General features: G+C 42.3%; 1 protein-coding gene across 1 annotated transcript in view; it reads left to right on the top strand.

Moving 5' to 3' along the window:
• The window catches only part of CP (ceruloplasmin), a 46,268-nt gene extending 32,608 nt beyond the window's left edge, over nt 1-13,660 (top strand). The window contains exons 12-19 of the mRNA XM_066599168.1: nt 1,242-1,455; nt 4,758-4,897; nt 6,583-6,711; nt 7,460-7,566; nt 9,055-9,274; nt 9,464-9,603; nt 11,483-11,639; nt 13,378-13,660. Coding sequence (XP_066455265.1) covers nt 1,242-1,455; nt 4,758-4,897; nt 6,583-6,711; nt 7,460-7,566; nt 9,055-9,274; nt 9,464-9,603; nt 11,483-11,639; nt 13,378-13,454 — 1,184 coding nt within the window. The 3' untranslated portion in view covers nt 13,455-13,660. The remainder of the gene's footprint in view (nt 1-1,241; nt 1,456-4,757; nt 4,898-6,582; nt 6,712-7,459; nt 7,567-9,054; nt 9,275-9,463; nt 9,604-11,482; nt 11,640-13,377) is intronic.

Consider the following 13,660-nt stretch of genomic DNA (forward strand, 5'->3'; position numbering starts at 1 on the left):
TTTAGACGGAACCATGGAGACGAGGACGCTAGCAACGGAGCAGGTAAGTGGAATAACTTCTGTATGGCTCATATTTAATGCACAATGTACATTACAAAGTGCATTAATATGGCCATACGGAAGTGTATAACCCCACTTGGTTTCGCGAGACCACCCCTTTAAGCCCCTTTTCCACGGGATGATTATCGGGTGCTGAAGTGTCCAACAGCCGTCCCAGTGATGATCCCTCTTGTGCTTATACACAGGAGGATCATCACTCAATGAATGGAGGGGGATCTTGCCGGAGATCATTCCACACACCCTCTTCCTTTCACAGTAAACAGGCAGCATGAATGACTGCCTGTTTAAACAGAGTGATGCTGCGGCAGCCCAACAATGGTTTTTTTAGTCTGCGTGAAAGATCAGATCAACGATTTATCACAGATCGGTCTTCCGCTGCATACATTCAGACGGCACAATTGTTGTTCAAACTGCTTGATCTAACAAGCGATTTGCACTATAATTGTGCCACGTGAAAGGTGCTTAAGATAGCAAAAATTGAAGGAAAAGATAAATATAAAAACTTCCACTAAAACCAATTTGTGCAACCACAATTGATTCAATTTTTTTAAAACCAAAGCCAGAAGTAGATCTAGCAGGAGAAGTAGAAGACCTTCCTTTATATTTCCGTTATCTTCTGAATCTACTTTAAAAACTGCATAAAAATACTGTGAAAAATGCTGTTTTTCCACAAAAAAAACAACTTTTGTGGGACAACACCTTAATTGAGAAGGAGCAAAGAGGAGTTTTTTCTTGTATTTATACTTTGCTTTGGAAAGAGGCTCCAGATATACTTGCACTGCATCACATTAAAGGGGTTATCCTGAACTTTTTGGATCTTCCCTATGGGGGTCTGATTCTGTCTCACTGAACCATAGGCAGCATCATGAACAATGACATAGATGCCTGTTGCCCCCATGAGTGTTTTATTCTCAAAGGATGCGGCGTTTCAGGATGAATACACTTTGAAGCTTGACTTGGAGCTGAGCTCCGAAGCATGGGGACGGGCCACGCTGGCCTCTCCGCACCCGATGCATGAAAACTGACAGCTCCTGTCCCTGTTTGTGTATATGGAGACAGCTGTCACTCTGCATGAAGCAGGTGGGAAGAGGCCAGCGGAGCCCACCCCGAGACTATTCCTTCACTTTTTATTCCATTATCTATCTTTACAACCCTCTTGTGAATTTATTTTGCCTTCACAGGTGTTTTTAATGTTGAATGCATGACCACAGACCATTACACAGGAGGGATGAGACAGCATTACAGGGTTAATTCGTGTGGCAAACAAGGCAAACGTACACCTCTGCTAGAGTTCCCACATACACGCACATATTATATAGCAGCAGAAGAAACTGAATGGGACTATTCTCCAGATCGGACCTGGGAACATGAGAGGCATGCTCTGCATGAAGAGAGGTGATTGTTTACTACTTATACAAGCATACTACTTCTGCCAAACATATGAATCATAGATAACTATCGTGTCATCTTAAATTATTGTAATCTGTTGTTCTGTAATCTAATCTGTTCTGTAATTTAAGATGAAACTTAACTTGATCATTAATCAGTTTAGAAGATCTTTCAGAAGTGGAGAGAGAGGGGCTGGAGACCAAGCCATCAGATAACCAGTCTGATGGATTCAGTAGTGAATGGCTTTTTTGCAGTTGCTATTTACAGTGATATATAGAAACTATGAAAACGAATGGTTAAAACTTTAATAAAACTTAAATAGAAAAATTATTTTTACTAAAAAATGCATGCATTTAAGTACAGTGAAGATAAGTATCTTTGTGGTACATCTTATTAGACAATAATGCCTCTTTCTCCAATAAATAGTCATTTCTAATCTAATCCCTGCACTAATCATTTATTCTGAATTCACTGCTAAATCCATTTTGAGGCAGATTACCTCACTGTGCAGTCAATTGACATGCTGCCTATAGAGGTCTGTAGAGGGGAAAAGCTGCAGAGAGGTACAGACACACATAGTCCCTGTTGTTGTTGGCTAGTAAGTTTTTGTTTTTTTTAACTGTCTCACTCAAGTGCTGGATTCACAACTGCACTACTTAGTATTGCTGTATAATGTCTTCCATGTTGCAAAGGGATAGAGAGAACAATATTCTGCTCTGTATGGAGACACTGTAGCAGCTATTCTACACCCATTAGCTGATGGATAATTGATATTTGGATATTGGGCTTGCACAGAAGGAAACTAGTGATAAATATGGGATACAAGTCATATAATGGCCATAAATAGTTTTATTCCTCATGTACACGACAAGTTATTCTGAAAAGCTACTTGAAACAACTATTGCTGTCAACGCTGATTGGATAATGTCATAGTGTAAGGACACACCCTGAAATGGTAACTTCTAGATATCGATGTATTCATAAATGCTTAGCCCAGTCCCTTCCAGTAATTTGTCAACCTGAGCCATGATGTGTTGAGCTCAAGTGCCAGGAAGACCACCATTTGATGATCCCAGTCTTTGTGGCAGATTGTCCTGTCTGTTCTCCTAATAATTGAGTCTCCCACTACCAGGACCACACTAACCTGCCCTGCGCTCCTCTTCCCCTTCTTACTCAAGCGGACATTCCCTGGCTAATCCTGTAATGGCATCCCCTATATCTGACAACTTAGCAAACATATTGGGGTGTGCCAGTTCAGGACTAGCCTCCCTGGCACTTTTTCCTCTATTCCTTCTTTGTACTGTCACACAGCTAGCTGCCTGATCATCTTGCATTCCCATGCTACCATCCACCCTCATACCTATTCCATCAATTGCCTGCTCAGTGAGCAGCAAAATACTTTCCATGTTGTCAGTGGATCTCAGTCTTGCAAGCTGCTTATTTAGATCCATGATCTGGGCTTTGTCAATCATTGATCACATTCTAAAATTAAGATGGTACAGATAAAAAATCAAGTACGCAAGTAAATTATACAAGTAAAAAACAACAATAAATACATGACTTCTTCTACATTTCCCCAGTTTTAAAGGGGTTGTCCCGCGCCGAAACGTTTTTTTTTTTTTTAATAGCCCCCCCGTTCGGCGCGAGACAAACCCGATGCAGGGGTTTAAAAAAAAAAAAACGGATAGTACTTACCCGAATCCCCGCGCTCCGGTGACTTCTTACTTACCTTGCAAAGATGGCCGCCGGGATCTTCACCCACGGTAGACCGCAGGTCTTCTCCCATGGTGCACCGTGGGCTCTGTGCGTTCCATTGCCGATTCCAGCCTCCTGATTGGCTGGAATCGGCACACGTGATGGGGCGGAGCTACGAGGAGCAGCTCTCCGGCACGAGCGGCCCCATTCAGAAGGGAGAAGACCGGACTGCGCAAGTGCGTCTAATCGGGCGATTAGACGCTGAAATTAGACGGCTCCATGGAGACGACAACGCTAGCAACGGAGCAGGTAAGTGAATAACTTCTGTTTGGCTCATAATTAATGCACGATGTACATTACAAAGTGCATTAATATGGCCATACAGAAGTGCTGAACCCCACTTGCTTTCGCGGGACAACCCCTTTAAGTCACACACGCTTAAAACAAATTAGCCATAGTAAGGGCCCTTTTCCAGGTCGTCCAAGTGATGATCGTATGCTTTTACACAGGAACAATCATCGTTAGTGAATGAAGGCAGAACGGGACAGGGATCGTTCTGGCCTGCCAGCGGCCATTCACAGTAAGCAGGCAGTCGTTTATAGATAATCTACTGCCTGTCTACACGAGCCAATCCGACGTTAAGCTTTCTGCATGCAGAAACTGAACGATGAATGAGAAGCAAAGAAATTATCATTCATCATTCAGTTGGGGCATGCATTTACACTGAACAATAATCATTCAAATTCCCACTGGATGCAAAAATTTATTGGCCCGTGTAAAAGGAAGAGATGAGCGAGCGTACTCGCTAAGGCAAAATACTTGAGCGAGTATTGCCATTTTCGAGTACATGCCCGCTCGTGCCAAAAGATTTGGGGGTCGTCGGGGGTGAGCGGTGAGTTGCGGGAGTGAGCATGGGGGAGCGGGGGGGAAAGAGAGAGAGATCTCCCCCCCCCCCCCGTTCCTCCCCGCTCTCCCCTGCCGCCCCCCGAATATTTTGGCACGAGCGGGCATGTACTAGAAAATGGCAATACTCGCTCGAGTAATTTGCCTTAGCGAGTACGCTCGCTCATCTCTAATCCTAACTCCTGCAATGAATTATCTGTTTGGAAAGGACACAACAAGTTCAGCAGGTGCAATTTATCAGATCTTAATTAGATACCCTCATCTTTATTTAATCACCTGAGCAGGGCACTGCAGATTGAACACACTACCAAACTATATGTGTTTTTAAATGTAACAATATGGGTTTTTAAAAAATATATAATACTGTTATCCCCTCAGCACAATGTTTAAAATCTAGGAAAGACAAATCTAGCTACAATGTATAAGCTATAAGACCAATGTAACTTGATGTAAGACACCAATTAATACATATAAACGTAAGCAGAGATTCCTCCAATTTTTAAGTCACACACACTTAAAACAACCACACTTTAAATCAAGCACACTTTGCCACACTCCCACAGTTTTTCTGTAGTTTGCTTTACGTAGCTATCAGCAGCAGTAATTACTTCCAGTGAATCCTCTCTTTGGAAATTCTCTGTGGCTTTTTGGCCATTTTTGTGATGTCTAGTAAAACACATTATTTAATTAATCTTTCTGTTTCCTCAAAGCCCAGGAGATGTCTTTTTAAATAAAACCCGAACCTCCATTGGCTCTAAATACAAAAAAGCTGTATACCGGGAATATACAGACAAAACTTTTACCGTACTAAAGGAAAGAACAGGAAACCAAGAGTACATGGGCATTCTAGGTAAGCAAAATGCTAATGGTTCAAAAAAGACATTTGTGACCTCATCGTATTAAACTATTTGGACTATTCTGCCAGGGATTTATGCCTAATAACAAATCAGTGCTGTTGGTTTCAAAATGGCATGAAATGATGTCCTGTACAGTATGAGGACAGGGTGAGCACTGTACATACTGTACCTATTATGCAGTAGAGTTTTCTTTTAATTGTTTAGCACATTCAGTATATCAGATTCCGAGGTTCTGCCTGGGATTTCTGCCACAAATTTATATTTGTAAATTCTGCAGATCCTCATATGGATTAGGCCTGTTCAATGAGGCTAATCTGTGTGCAAATTTCCCAATTTAGATTCCATGCAAAAACTTCATCAAGAATGGACATTTCATTTGTTTGTTTTTTATGACATGGATTCCAATGTGACTTTCGGCGTGACATCAACATCAGAAATTGTGCAAAGAAAAGCCTTGTGAACGTGATCTGGAGTGTTGTCTGCTCAAAAACTCCATTTCCAAATACAGTACACTGTTAGGTAAGACTTTGTTCCCACGAGCGTATATCGCCCGCCATTTTAACGGTGTGAATGGGCACACAAATCTAATGTTTGTGCACCCGTTCAGACGGCATGGGCCCTGGCGCATATACGCCGAGGTCGCCCAGCCGGCTCCCCTCCTCTCTCCTTACCTCTGGGTGAATGCAATGGGAGGAAACAGGGCGGAGCTAAGTGCCACCCTGTCCCGCCTTCTCCCATTGTTGGCTGCAGACAAGGGGCGGGAATCCAATGCATCAGATCACAGCATATATCGGTCAACCGTGAAAATGGCAGGACGATATACATCGTGGGAAAGAGGCCTAAGGGCTCATGTCGACGGGCGTTTTTTCACTGCATATTACAGATATTGCAGTGCACGGCCGCGTAATACGCGGAAAAAGGAGTCAATCCATGCACATATGTGTGTAGACTCTGCTATGGTTTAGGTCAGAAGCTGTTGTAAATTATATCTAAAACCTACACCAGACCCTGCCCGTCGTAGTTTTCAACTCAGGCGCATGGACAGACCAAAAAGATGTGCCAAAAGTATTAAGAGGCTTGTATCTCTTAATATATTGGTGGGACTTCACAGGAGAGCCACCTTTAAGCAGACCGGTGCGTAAAACAGCAGTCATAGGCTGGGTTCTCACACGGCATATTGACGGCGGAAATCTCGCGGTTTGGCCACGGAGAAAAAAACGCAAGATTTCCGCCCGGAAAGCGCTGCTTCAAAACCCGTAGAACTTAGCCGCGGGTTTTAAAGCGGCTTGGCCGCACACTTTTCCATTGTGGCTGGTGCTCCCATAGAGGAGTGTGCAGCTGCAGCGTAATTGAAAAAAAACGGACATGCTGCAGCTGGCAAATCCGCGCCGCAACGGATTAGCCGTCCTGTGTGGACAAGATTTCTGAGAAATCTCGGCCACATGGCTGGCTAATCCCGGGATTAGCGGCCGCAGGCAGACTTGCTGCAGCAAAATTCCAGACGGAATTTCCGCAGCAAATCCGCTCTTTGTGAACCCAGCCTAAGTGTACTCATTGCCTTCAGACTATTATATATACAGTAAACTGACTACAACAGATAACTACTATACCGTACTATACTGTTTAAACATTTAGTGAAATGAACAACAAAATCTACAAATTGATCTTTCCTTGACAGGTCCACTAATAGAAGCAAATGTGCATGATACAATTAAAATTATCTTTAAAAACAAGGCAAGTAGACCATATTCAATTTATGCACATGGCGTTAAACTGGAAAATAATGAAGTAAAGGCAACCGAACCTGGTGAGTTTACGTTTCACATCGTATCTGTGTGTGTATTAATATATTCGCGAGGAATATGACAGAACGCATCTACATTTTTGTTTGGGCAAAAATATGAAAATGGTTGAAGCTATGCTTTCTCTTTCATGAGCAAAATAAAATACATGACCATATAAAATCAAAGAAATGAGGCAGCTATGCAATAGTTAAAGGGGTTGACTCATGACAACCCCTGTCTATATGCAATATTAGAGGATATGGACATCATAAAAGGGGTGTCCTCTGCTTAGGACCCCCTCTATGAGCCATAACCAGCTCACAGGAGCTGTACTCGAGTCATACTTGATTACAAGGACAGCCATGAGTGGCCGCCAAGTGATGCTACATTCACTTTGTTGCGATCATAGCAAGTGCCTGACTGGCTGTGGCTTCTCCTGGCACAATCAGCTGTTTGCTGGGGGTAAGTGTGAGCAGGATGTGGGGTGATCCGCTGATCATCCTGTGGCTGTCATCTTGAAAGGGGTTAGAGTCACTAGAAAAATCTATAATGCTTGGATAGATCAGTGGCAAAAAAAAGAACACAACAGCTGATACTGTCAAAGCTGATACTGGCATGGAGATCACACAACTGAAAGAGGCAGCGCCAAACCGAAAAACATGGAGGGAGCTCGCCTTTAGGGTCGCCGAGGGTCGTGAATGACTAAACGACTAACAAAAATAAGTATGCACTATAGTGTAATATGGTTGAAATTATTTTTATTTGATACAGGAAATATAGAAACATACATTTGGAAAGTTCCTGAAAAATCTGGACCTAACAGTCAAGAAAAGACTTGTTTGACCTGGGCTTATTATTCAACAGTTGACCAAGTTAAGGTACATTTTCTAACCTTCATTTTCCTATACTGTAATGAGGGCTATCTTGGTGGTGTATTCTTTATACTCAAGGGATATTCCCATTTCAAAAATCCCTTTGCACTGTGTTTAAGATGTAAAAGTAATGCACTCAACCATTAGTTTATTTCAAAATGCCCGTCCCCCTGGTATTCCTCTTTGTCCAGGCTGCTTGATTACAACTTAATACCAGGGGGACTGGCCACCTTCACTATTGAGCAGAGTCGGATGGTGCTTGTGCAGTCCATATGTCATTTCATGCACATTCGCACTAGCTCCTGGCCCAGTCATTGCTACTATTGTGCTTTCCTATTTCTTTCAATAGAAGGGCTTCAGAGCAACGTGCACAGGGATGGCTGGAAGCAGAAGAGTGCCCTGGCCGAACAGACCTGTTTTGTGGCAGAACTGAATGGTGCCAAAAGAACCCCATTGACTATAATGGGGTCTGTTTGGTTACCGTTCAGTTTACCAAATGAAAAATATTTCATCCAGCACTTTTTCATCTAGCATGTCATGGTAGATCTGCACTAGAACCTCAGAACAGAGACTTCGAATGCAGAAGTGAACATAGCTTAAACACTCCAGCAAAAGCAGATTATTCCATCCCTGCTCCAAGCTGCCCCCTCAGCTGATTGCCTTTCACACTCTGGAACTCTCCTGTGTGTTTTGCAGCCACTTCCATGTGGGGCTGCCTCCTGTCTGATGCTTATCAGACACCATCTTGATGGTGAGATTTTTTTCCTTCAATTTAAAATCAATACCATGATGCATCAGCACAGCATTAGCTACAAGCTGTACCATTTCTGCTTTCTGGGGGCACAGCCAGTTTAATTATCATTACCTTCTATATTCACCTAAATAAGCTACAAACCAGAAGTATACTGTCAGGAGCATGAGCTGTGATCTCCTCTACTATAACTATATGACAGGAGCTCAGTGATCATCATTAGTGATTGTGATAGGAGTGTCTGCGTCCCTCTCTAGGCAGTTTCTGTGGTAGGGATCATGTAGCAGCATAAGACACACTGATAAATTGACTGGTTTCAGACAGCATAACCAAAGTAGATCAGAGCTGGTCAGAATTGAGATCACATGACCATCTGAGAAGAAAAAGAGTGGGAGTTTTAGACAGAAAGAAATAAGTAACCAAGAAGTTAATGAGAAAAATGAAAGAAATCCCTTTGTTCTGAGGACTCAAAATAGGCTGCTCCTTTAGGGGTTAAAGTTATTCTTTACTTAGTGTGGTGAAAACAAACCTCATGTGAATGCAGTTTCGACTTACCAGCAGGCATTGATTTATACACAGTCGACCCAACAAAGGTATGGCTACAAGTGTGTGGAGTGTCATATATTTACAGGCTTCTCACCGGTCCATTCCTGGTAATAGAGGTCAGAATGACATTGATTCTCTGTTTATGGAAAGTATTCAGTGTACCGTGTAATGTAATAGACCATTGTGTTCCCTCTCAGGATGCATACAGCGGATTGGTTGGGCCTCTTGTGATTTGTAAGAAACCATTGTTTCTAATGAATTTACACAAAGAGAGAATTTTGCGATTTCCGCTACTTTTTATGGTGTTTGATGAAAATGAATCCTGGTATCTGGATGAAAATATTAAAACATATTCCCTGCATCCGGAGGAAGTCAAGAAAGACGATGAAGAGTTTATTGAAAGCAACAAAATGCATGGTAAGTTACTGTGGTCTATGCAGACTTCCCCATATTCGTAAGTAATGTAATACATTTCTTTAACATATATAATATAATATACAGTATAGCATATAGATGTACACAACAGGCCTCTTGTCAAGAGGCGGAGGATATTGGTTTATTGTATGCATATTCCTTAATAACAGTCTGTGCCAATTTGTATTTCAGGCATTAATGGTAAATTGTATGCCAACTTACATGGCCTTACTATGCACGTTGGTGACCACATAAACTGGCACCTCATTGGCCTTGGGAATGAAGTGGATCTACACACCGTGCATCTCCATGCACACAGCTTTAAATTTTCGGTAATCTTTTTAACGTACATGTTTCAGGCATTTATGGAATTGTTAAGAATGATCTTCACGCAAGGGCTGACTACACAGTTTGGAAACTCAGTAATACCACCAACGTTGATCTCTTACTACAGATTTCACTTATGAGCAGTTGCAGCACTCTATCTGTAGGTAATGGCTTGGTGATCAACCTTGGTGGTGTTTTTCTGTTTGTTCATGTTGTTCTCTATGTTTGACCCAGCTTTGTCTTGACTTGTCTTGATCAATGTATACATGTACCAACTTCTGGGGTCCGAACCTGACCTTGTTTTCTGACATGAATTACTGTACCTGACCCTGTCCGCCTGGACCTGTTTGAACACAAAAATCCAAAATCTGCAACCTGACCGACTTCTGGGAACTATCCTGTTGACTTCTACCTGGTAATCCTGCAAGTCCAAACCTCCTTGCAGGGGTTAAGGATGAAGAATGGGGGATTCTTTAGATTCCATAGCCAAACTTTGCCTGCACCAATGAAATAGGGGCCCCAATTATTCATTGTCTCCACTTGCCGCCAAGCAATATGGTATCATACCCTTGGTGCAACTCCTTCTCCATCAAGTCTCCATGGTGTTATTGAAGTTTGTTCCCGCTATGCTGAACTATTCCATGTCTGCACCTCTGAGATATTATATAACTTCAGCCTACGCTAGCTGGGACCAACATCTAGGTATGCTTGTGAACTTATAATTTATATCAGTCAGTATGGCATCACCAAGCCAACAAAAACCTGCTAAGTATGTATGTTACCAAAGTTATTAAGGCGTTCGCTGGACTGAATCATTAGGTAGCTCGAATGGCCACTTTGATCAACGTATTGGAAGAAAATTATGTACGGCAGTGACGTCAGGAATGGCAGCATTCTAACATTTCTGAATCCCAACCTGCAGTGTCTGACTCAGTTTCACGCACCCCTGAACCGAAGGTGCCTTTAGCCGAGAAATTTTCTGGGAACAGAATTCACTTCCAGCCTTTTATCTAAAGCTGTTGCTTGTTTTTTTTTGTCCCTTAAAGCCCTATACTCATCATACTGACCAGGCTAAGGTTAGTAGAGTTATTACACAGTGTCAACCTTAACATAGATTAGCTCTGTCCTGCGCACACTAGCTTCTGGGACAGCCCTTTGCTTCTGGAACTGTCTTAATGCCTTTCTGGATGCTATGATGATGATCTATGATGACAACAACCAGAGTTCATCGAGACTTCCATCAACTCTCTATGTCTGGGTCCTAGGTCTCTGGAAGACTTATTAAATTTTGGAGGACTACTACTGATCTACAATGCAATGATGCAGCACTCAAATTCCAATTTTGTCTAGGGCTAAGCAATCGCCTCAAGGATGAACTAGCTCAGGAGGGTGTTCCAAAATTCCTAGAAGATCTGATTCAGCTGCAACGTGGATCAATCGCCAAATTCATGAGTAACATCCAGGATATTCAAGACAACCACAAACTACTTAGTTGAATCCTTCACCATCTTCTATAAGGACACCTGAGATCACGGTTTCTTCTAAACGGCTCCAGTTCTGTTAGACTTGAGCTGTCCTAGCTTTAGAGCTGTAATAAAAACTGTAGAAGAACTTGCAAACTATAGCACCGGTCTCCTTATATAGGGCAGAGCCACTTCAGGTCCCGTCACATTCCAGGGCTTCAGTACAACAACAGTCTCTGCACCACTTACTATATAATTGGGGTTAAGCTAAATAGGCATAAATTAATGCGGCCTTATATTCTTGTCTTAATGAGAGCATATGAAAATAAATGAGGTCTATAACCTGTACTATGTTTAGATACATCAATTGAGAATACGTGACTTGGCAACCGCTAACCTGACATTCTCTTCTGACTTTTAGATGGGGGATGTTTATCAAACAGATGTATTTGATCTTTTCCCGGGAACCACTCAAACAGTTGATATGGTTGCAAAGAACCCAGGAACATGGTTGCTTCATTGTCATGTGGCTGATCATATACATGCTGGCATGGAAACATTATACACAGTATTGGAAAGTAAGTGCCCGTCATTTTGGTTGCATACCTTCAGGGTAGACGCCCGTAGTAAAGCATACAAGGCATGCCGCGATTTGAGTCCCCCGAGCGGAGAATAACTATAATTCTCCGCTCGAGGACAGGAGGCAGCGCTTGGATGAGCAACAATATAGAAAGCGTGCATTGCGGATTATCGCCGGGAGTAGCGCAATGCACAATCACCTGTGGACAGGAGCCCTAAGACACAGGACTCTGTGTCTAAGGCTGGGCTCACACAAGCGCATGGTCGCATGCGTAATATGCTGTACCAATCTCCAATACGCTTTCATGTTGCTGCTCACACGAATTCTGCAAAATACACATGCAAAAAAACCAAAACATAAATAAATCACAGTATGTTCTATCTTGGCGCATATTACACGTGCATGCACACCAAGATGGAGCATGGCAGTTGGCGGCAAGCAGCAAGTAAACATGTCATTGCATACCTGTTGCATTCTCACGTGCAGCACGCGGCAGAGTAAAGCCGTGTGAGCCCCGCCTTAAACAGAGTGGGTGTGTTGTTGCATTGTAATGCACAGGAGTGTTATTGCATGGTTTATAAGCCCCTTCTCTGGAGTAAGCCTTATGCACATAGTCCTATTACAGGTCCACGTTATGCAAAATATGTAACATGGCACTAATATAGCCTGCTACGGGAACAAGCTATACCTCTATGTGCCTTCAATTGTATATGGTCAGTTTTTTTTCCATATGAATCCATGATTTAAAAAAAAAAAAAAAGTGCCAAGTTCTATCAGACATCATATTAAGTAGATGTTCTCCCCGGAAGCAAGGCAGAATACAATGCCATATGAAAGAACCATTTGGCTGCACATGAATTGCCTACAGCTCCATAATACAGACGCCTAGGAACGCTGTGTGTAATTTTACAGACTTCAGGCGCAAAATTATAAATAATAATTACCGTATATATTCGAGTATTAGCAGAGTCAATTAGTTTTACTACAAAAAATGGTAAAACTTATTGACTCGAGTATAAGCCTAGCTATATACTAGATTGAATTTTAAAAAAGAAACGTAATACTCCCCTCCCAGGCGGCATCTGTGTTCCCGGCGCTATGGTCTCGCCGGTGGTGCAGCAAGCTGCTTGAGAATTCTCCCCACTGTCATCTCCCTGCTTGGCTTTGAATTCCCCCGCCGTCATCGCTGTGTAAGTAAGCCCTGTGATTGAATCAAGTCAGCTAATCACAGCCGGCGCTCGATAAACCAATCACAGCCATTCAGTGATGTCATTCAATCACAATCATAGCGCATACTTACACAGCGCTGACGGTGGGGGAATTCAAAGTCAAGCAGGAAGATGACAGCGGGGAGAATTCTCAAGCAGCTTGCTGCAGCGCCGGGGAGACCATCGCGCTGGGGACACAGACGCTGGCTGGGAGGTGAGTAGTGTTTTTTTTTTAACCTCACTTGAGTATAAGTCAAGGGGCTTTTTCAGCATTAAAAAAAAAAATGTGCTGAAAAACTCAGGCTTATACTCGAGTATATACGGTACAATTTATTGTTGCTTTTAATGGAATTAAATCTACAAATATTTTTGCTAAACCATTTGTACCCGGCAACATAATATGTTCAGAGTCTATAACTGTTACTGCAGTATAGCCACCATGATCAGAACCAGTTTGATCACATAACTGTATGTATTGGTTTTTTAATGCCCTGCAATAATCAGTATTCTTCTTATATTCCTACACAGAAAAAGAAAATTTAATTGATAAATTTTTTAAACACATTGCTAATCATGCAAAAGAAGACGCAGCTTCAAGTACCTGATCATCACATGAAATATCTGCACCAGTAAAGGATGCATTGTACAAAATAAAGAATGATGGTGAATACTCCAAAACACAGGCAATAGCCTTCTGTGGCAGGCATGAGAGCACATTTTTCCTTTTGAGTGCTGTTTGTATGGACGATATACATAAAATGTTTGTCAACTGCACAAGTAAATAAGCAACATTAAATAGTTATATCAATGA

This window comes from Eleutherodactylus coqui, chromosome 1 (assembly GCF_035609145.1).
Source record: "Eleutherodactylus coqui strain aEleCoq1 chromosome 1, aEleCoq1.hap1, whole genome shotgun sequence".
Taxonomy (NCBI): domain Eukaryota; kingdom Metazoa; phylum Chordata; class Amphibia; order Anura; family Eleutherodactylidae; genus Eleutherodactylus; species Eleutherodactylus coqui.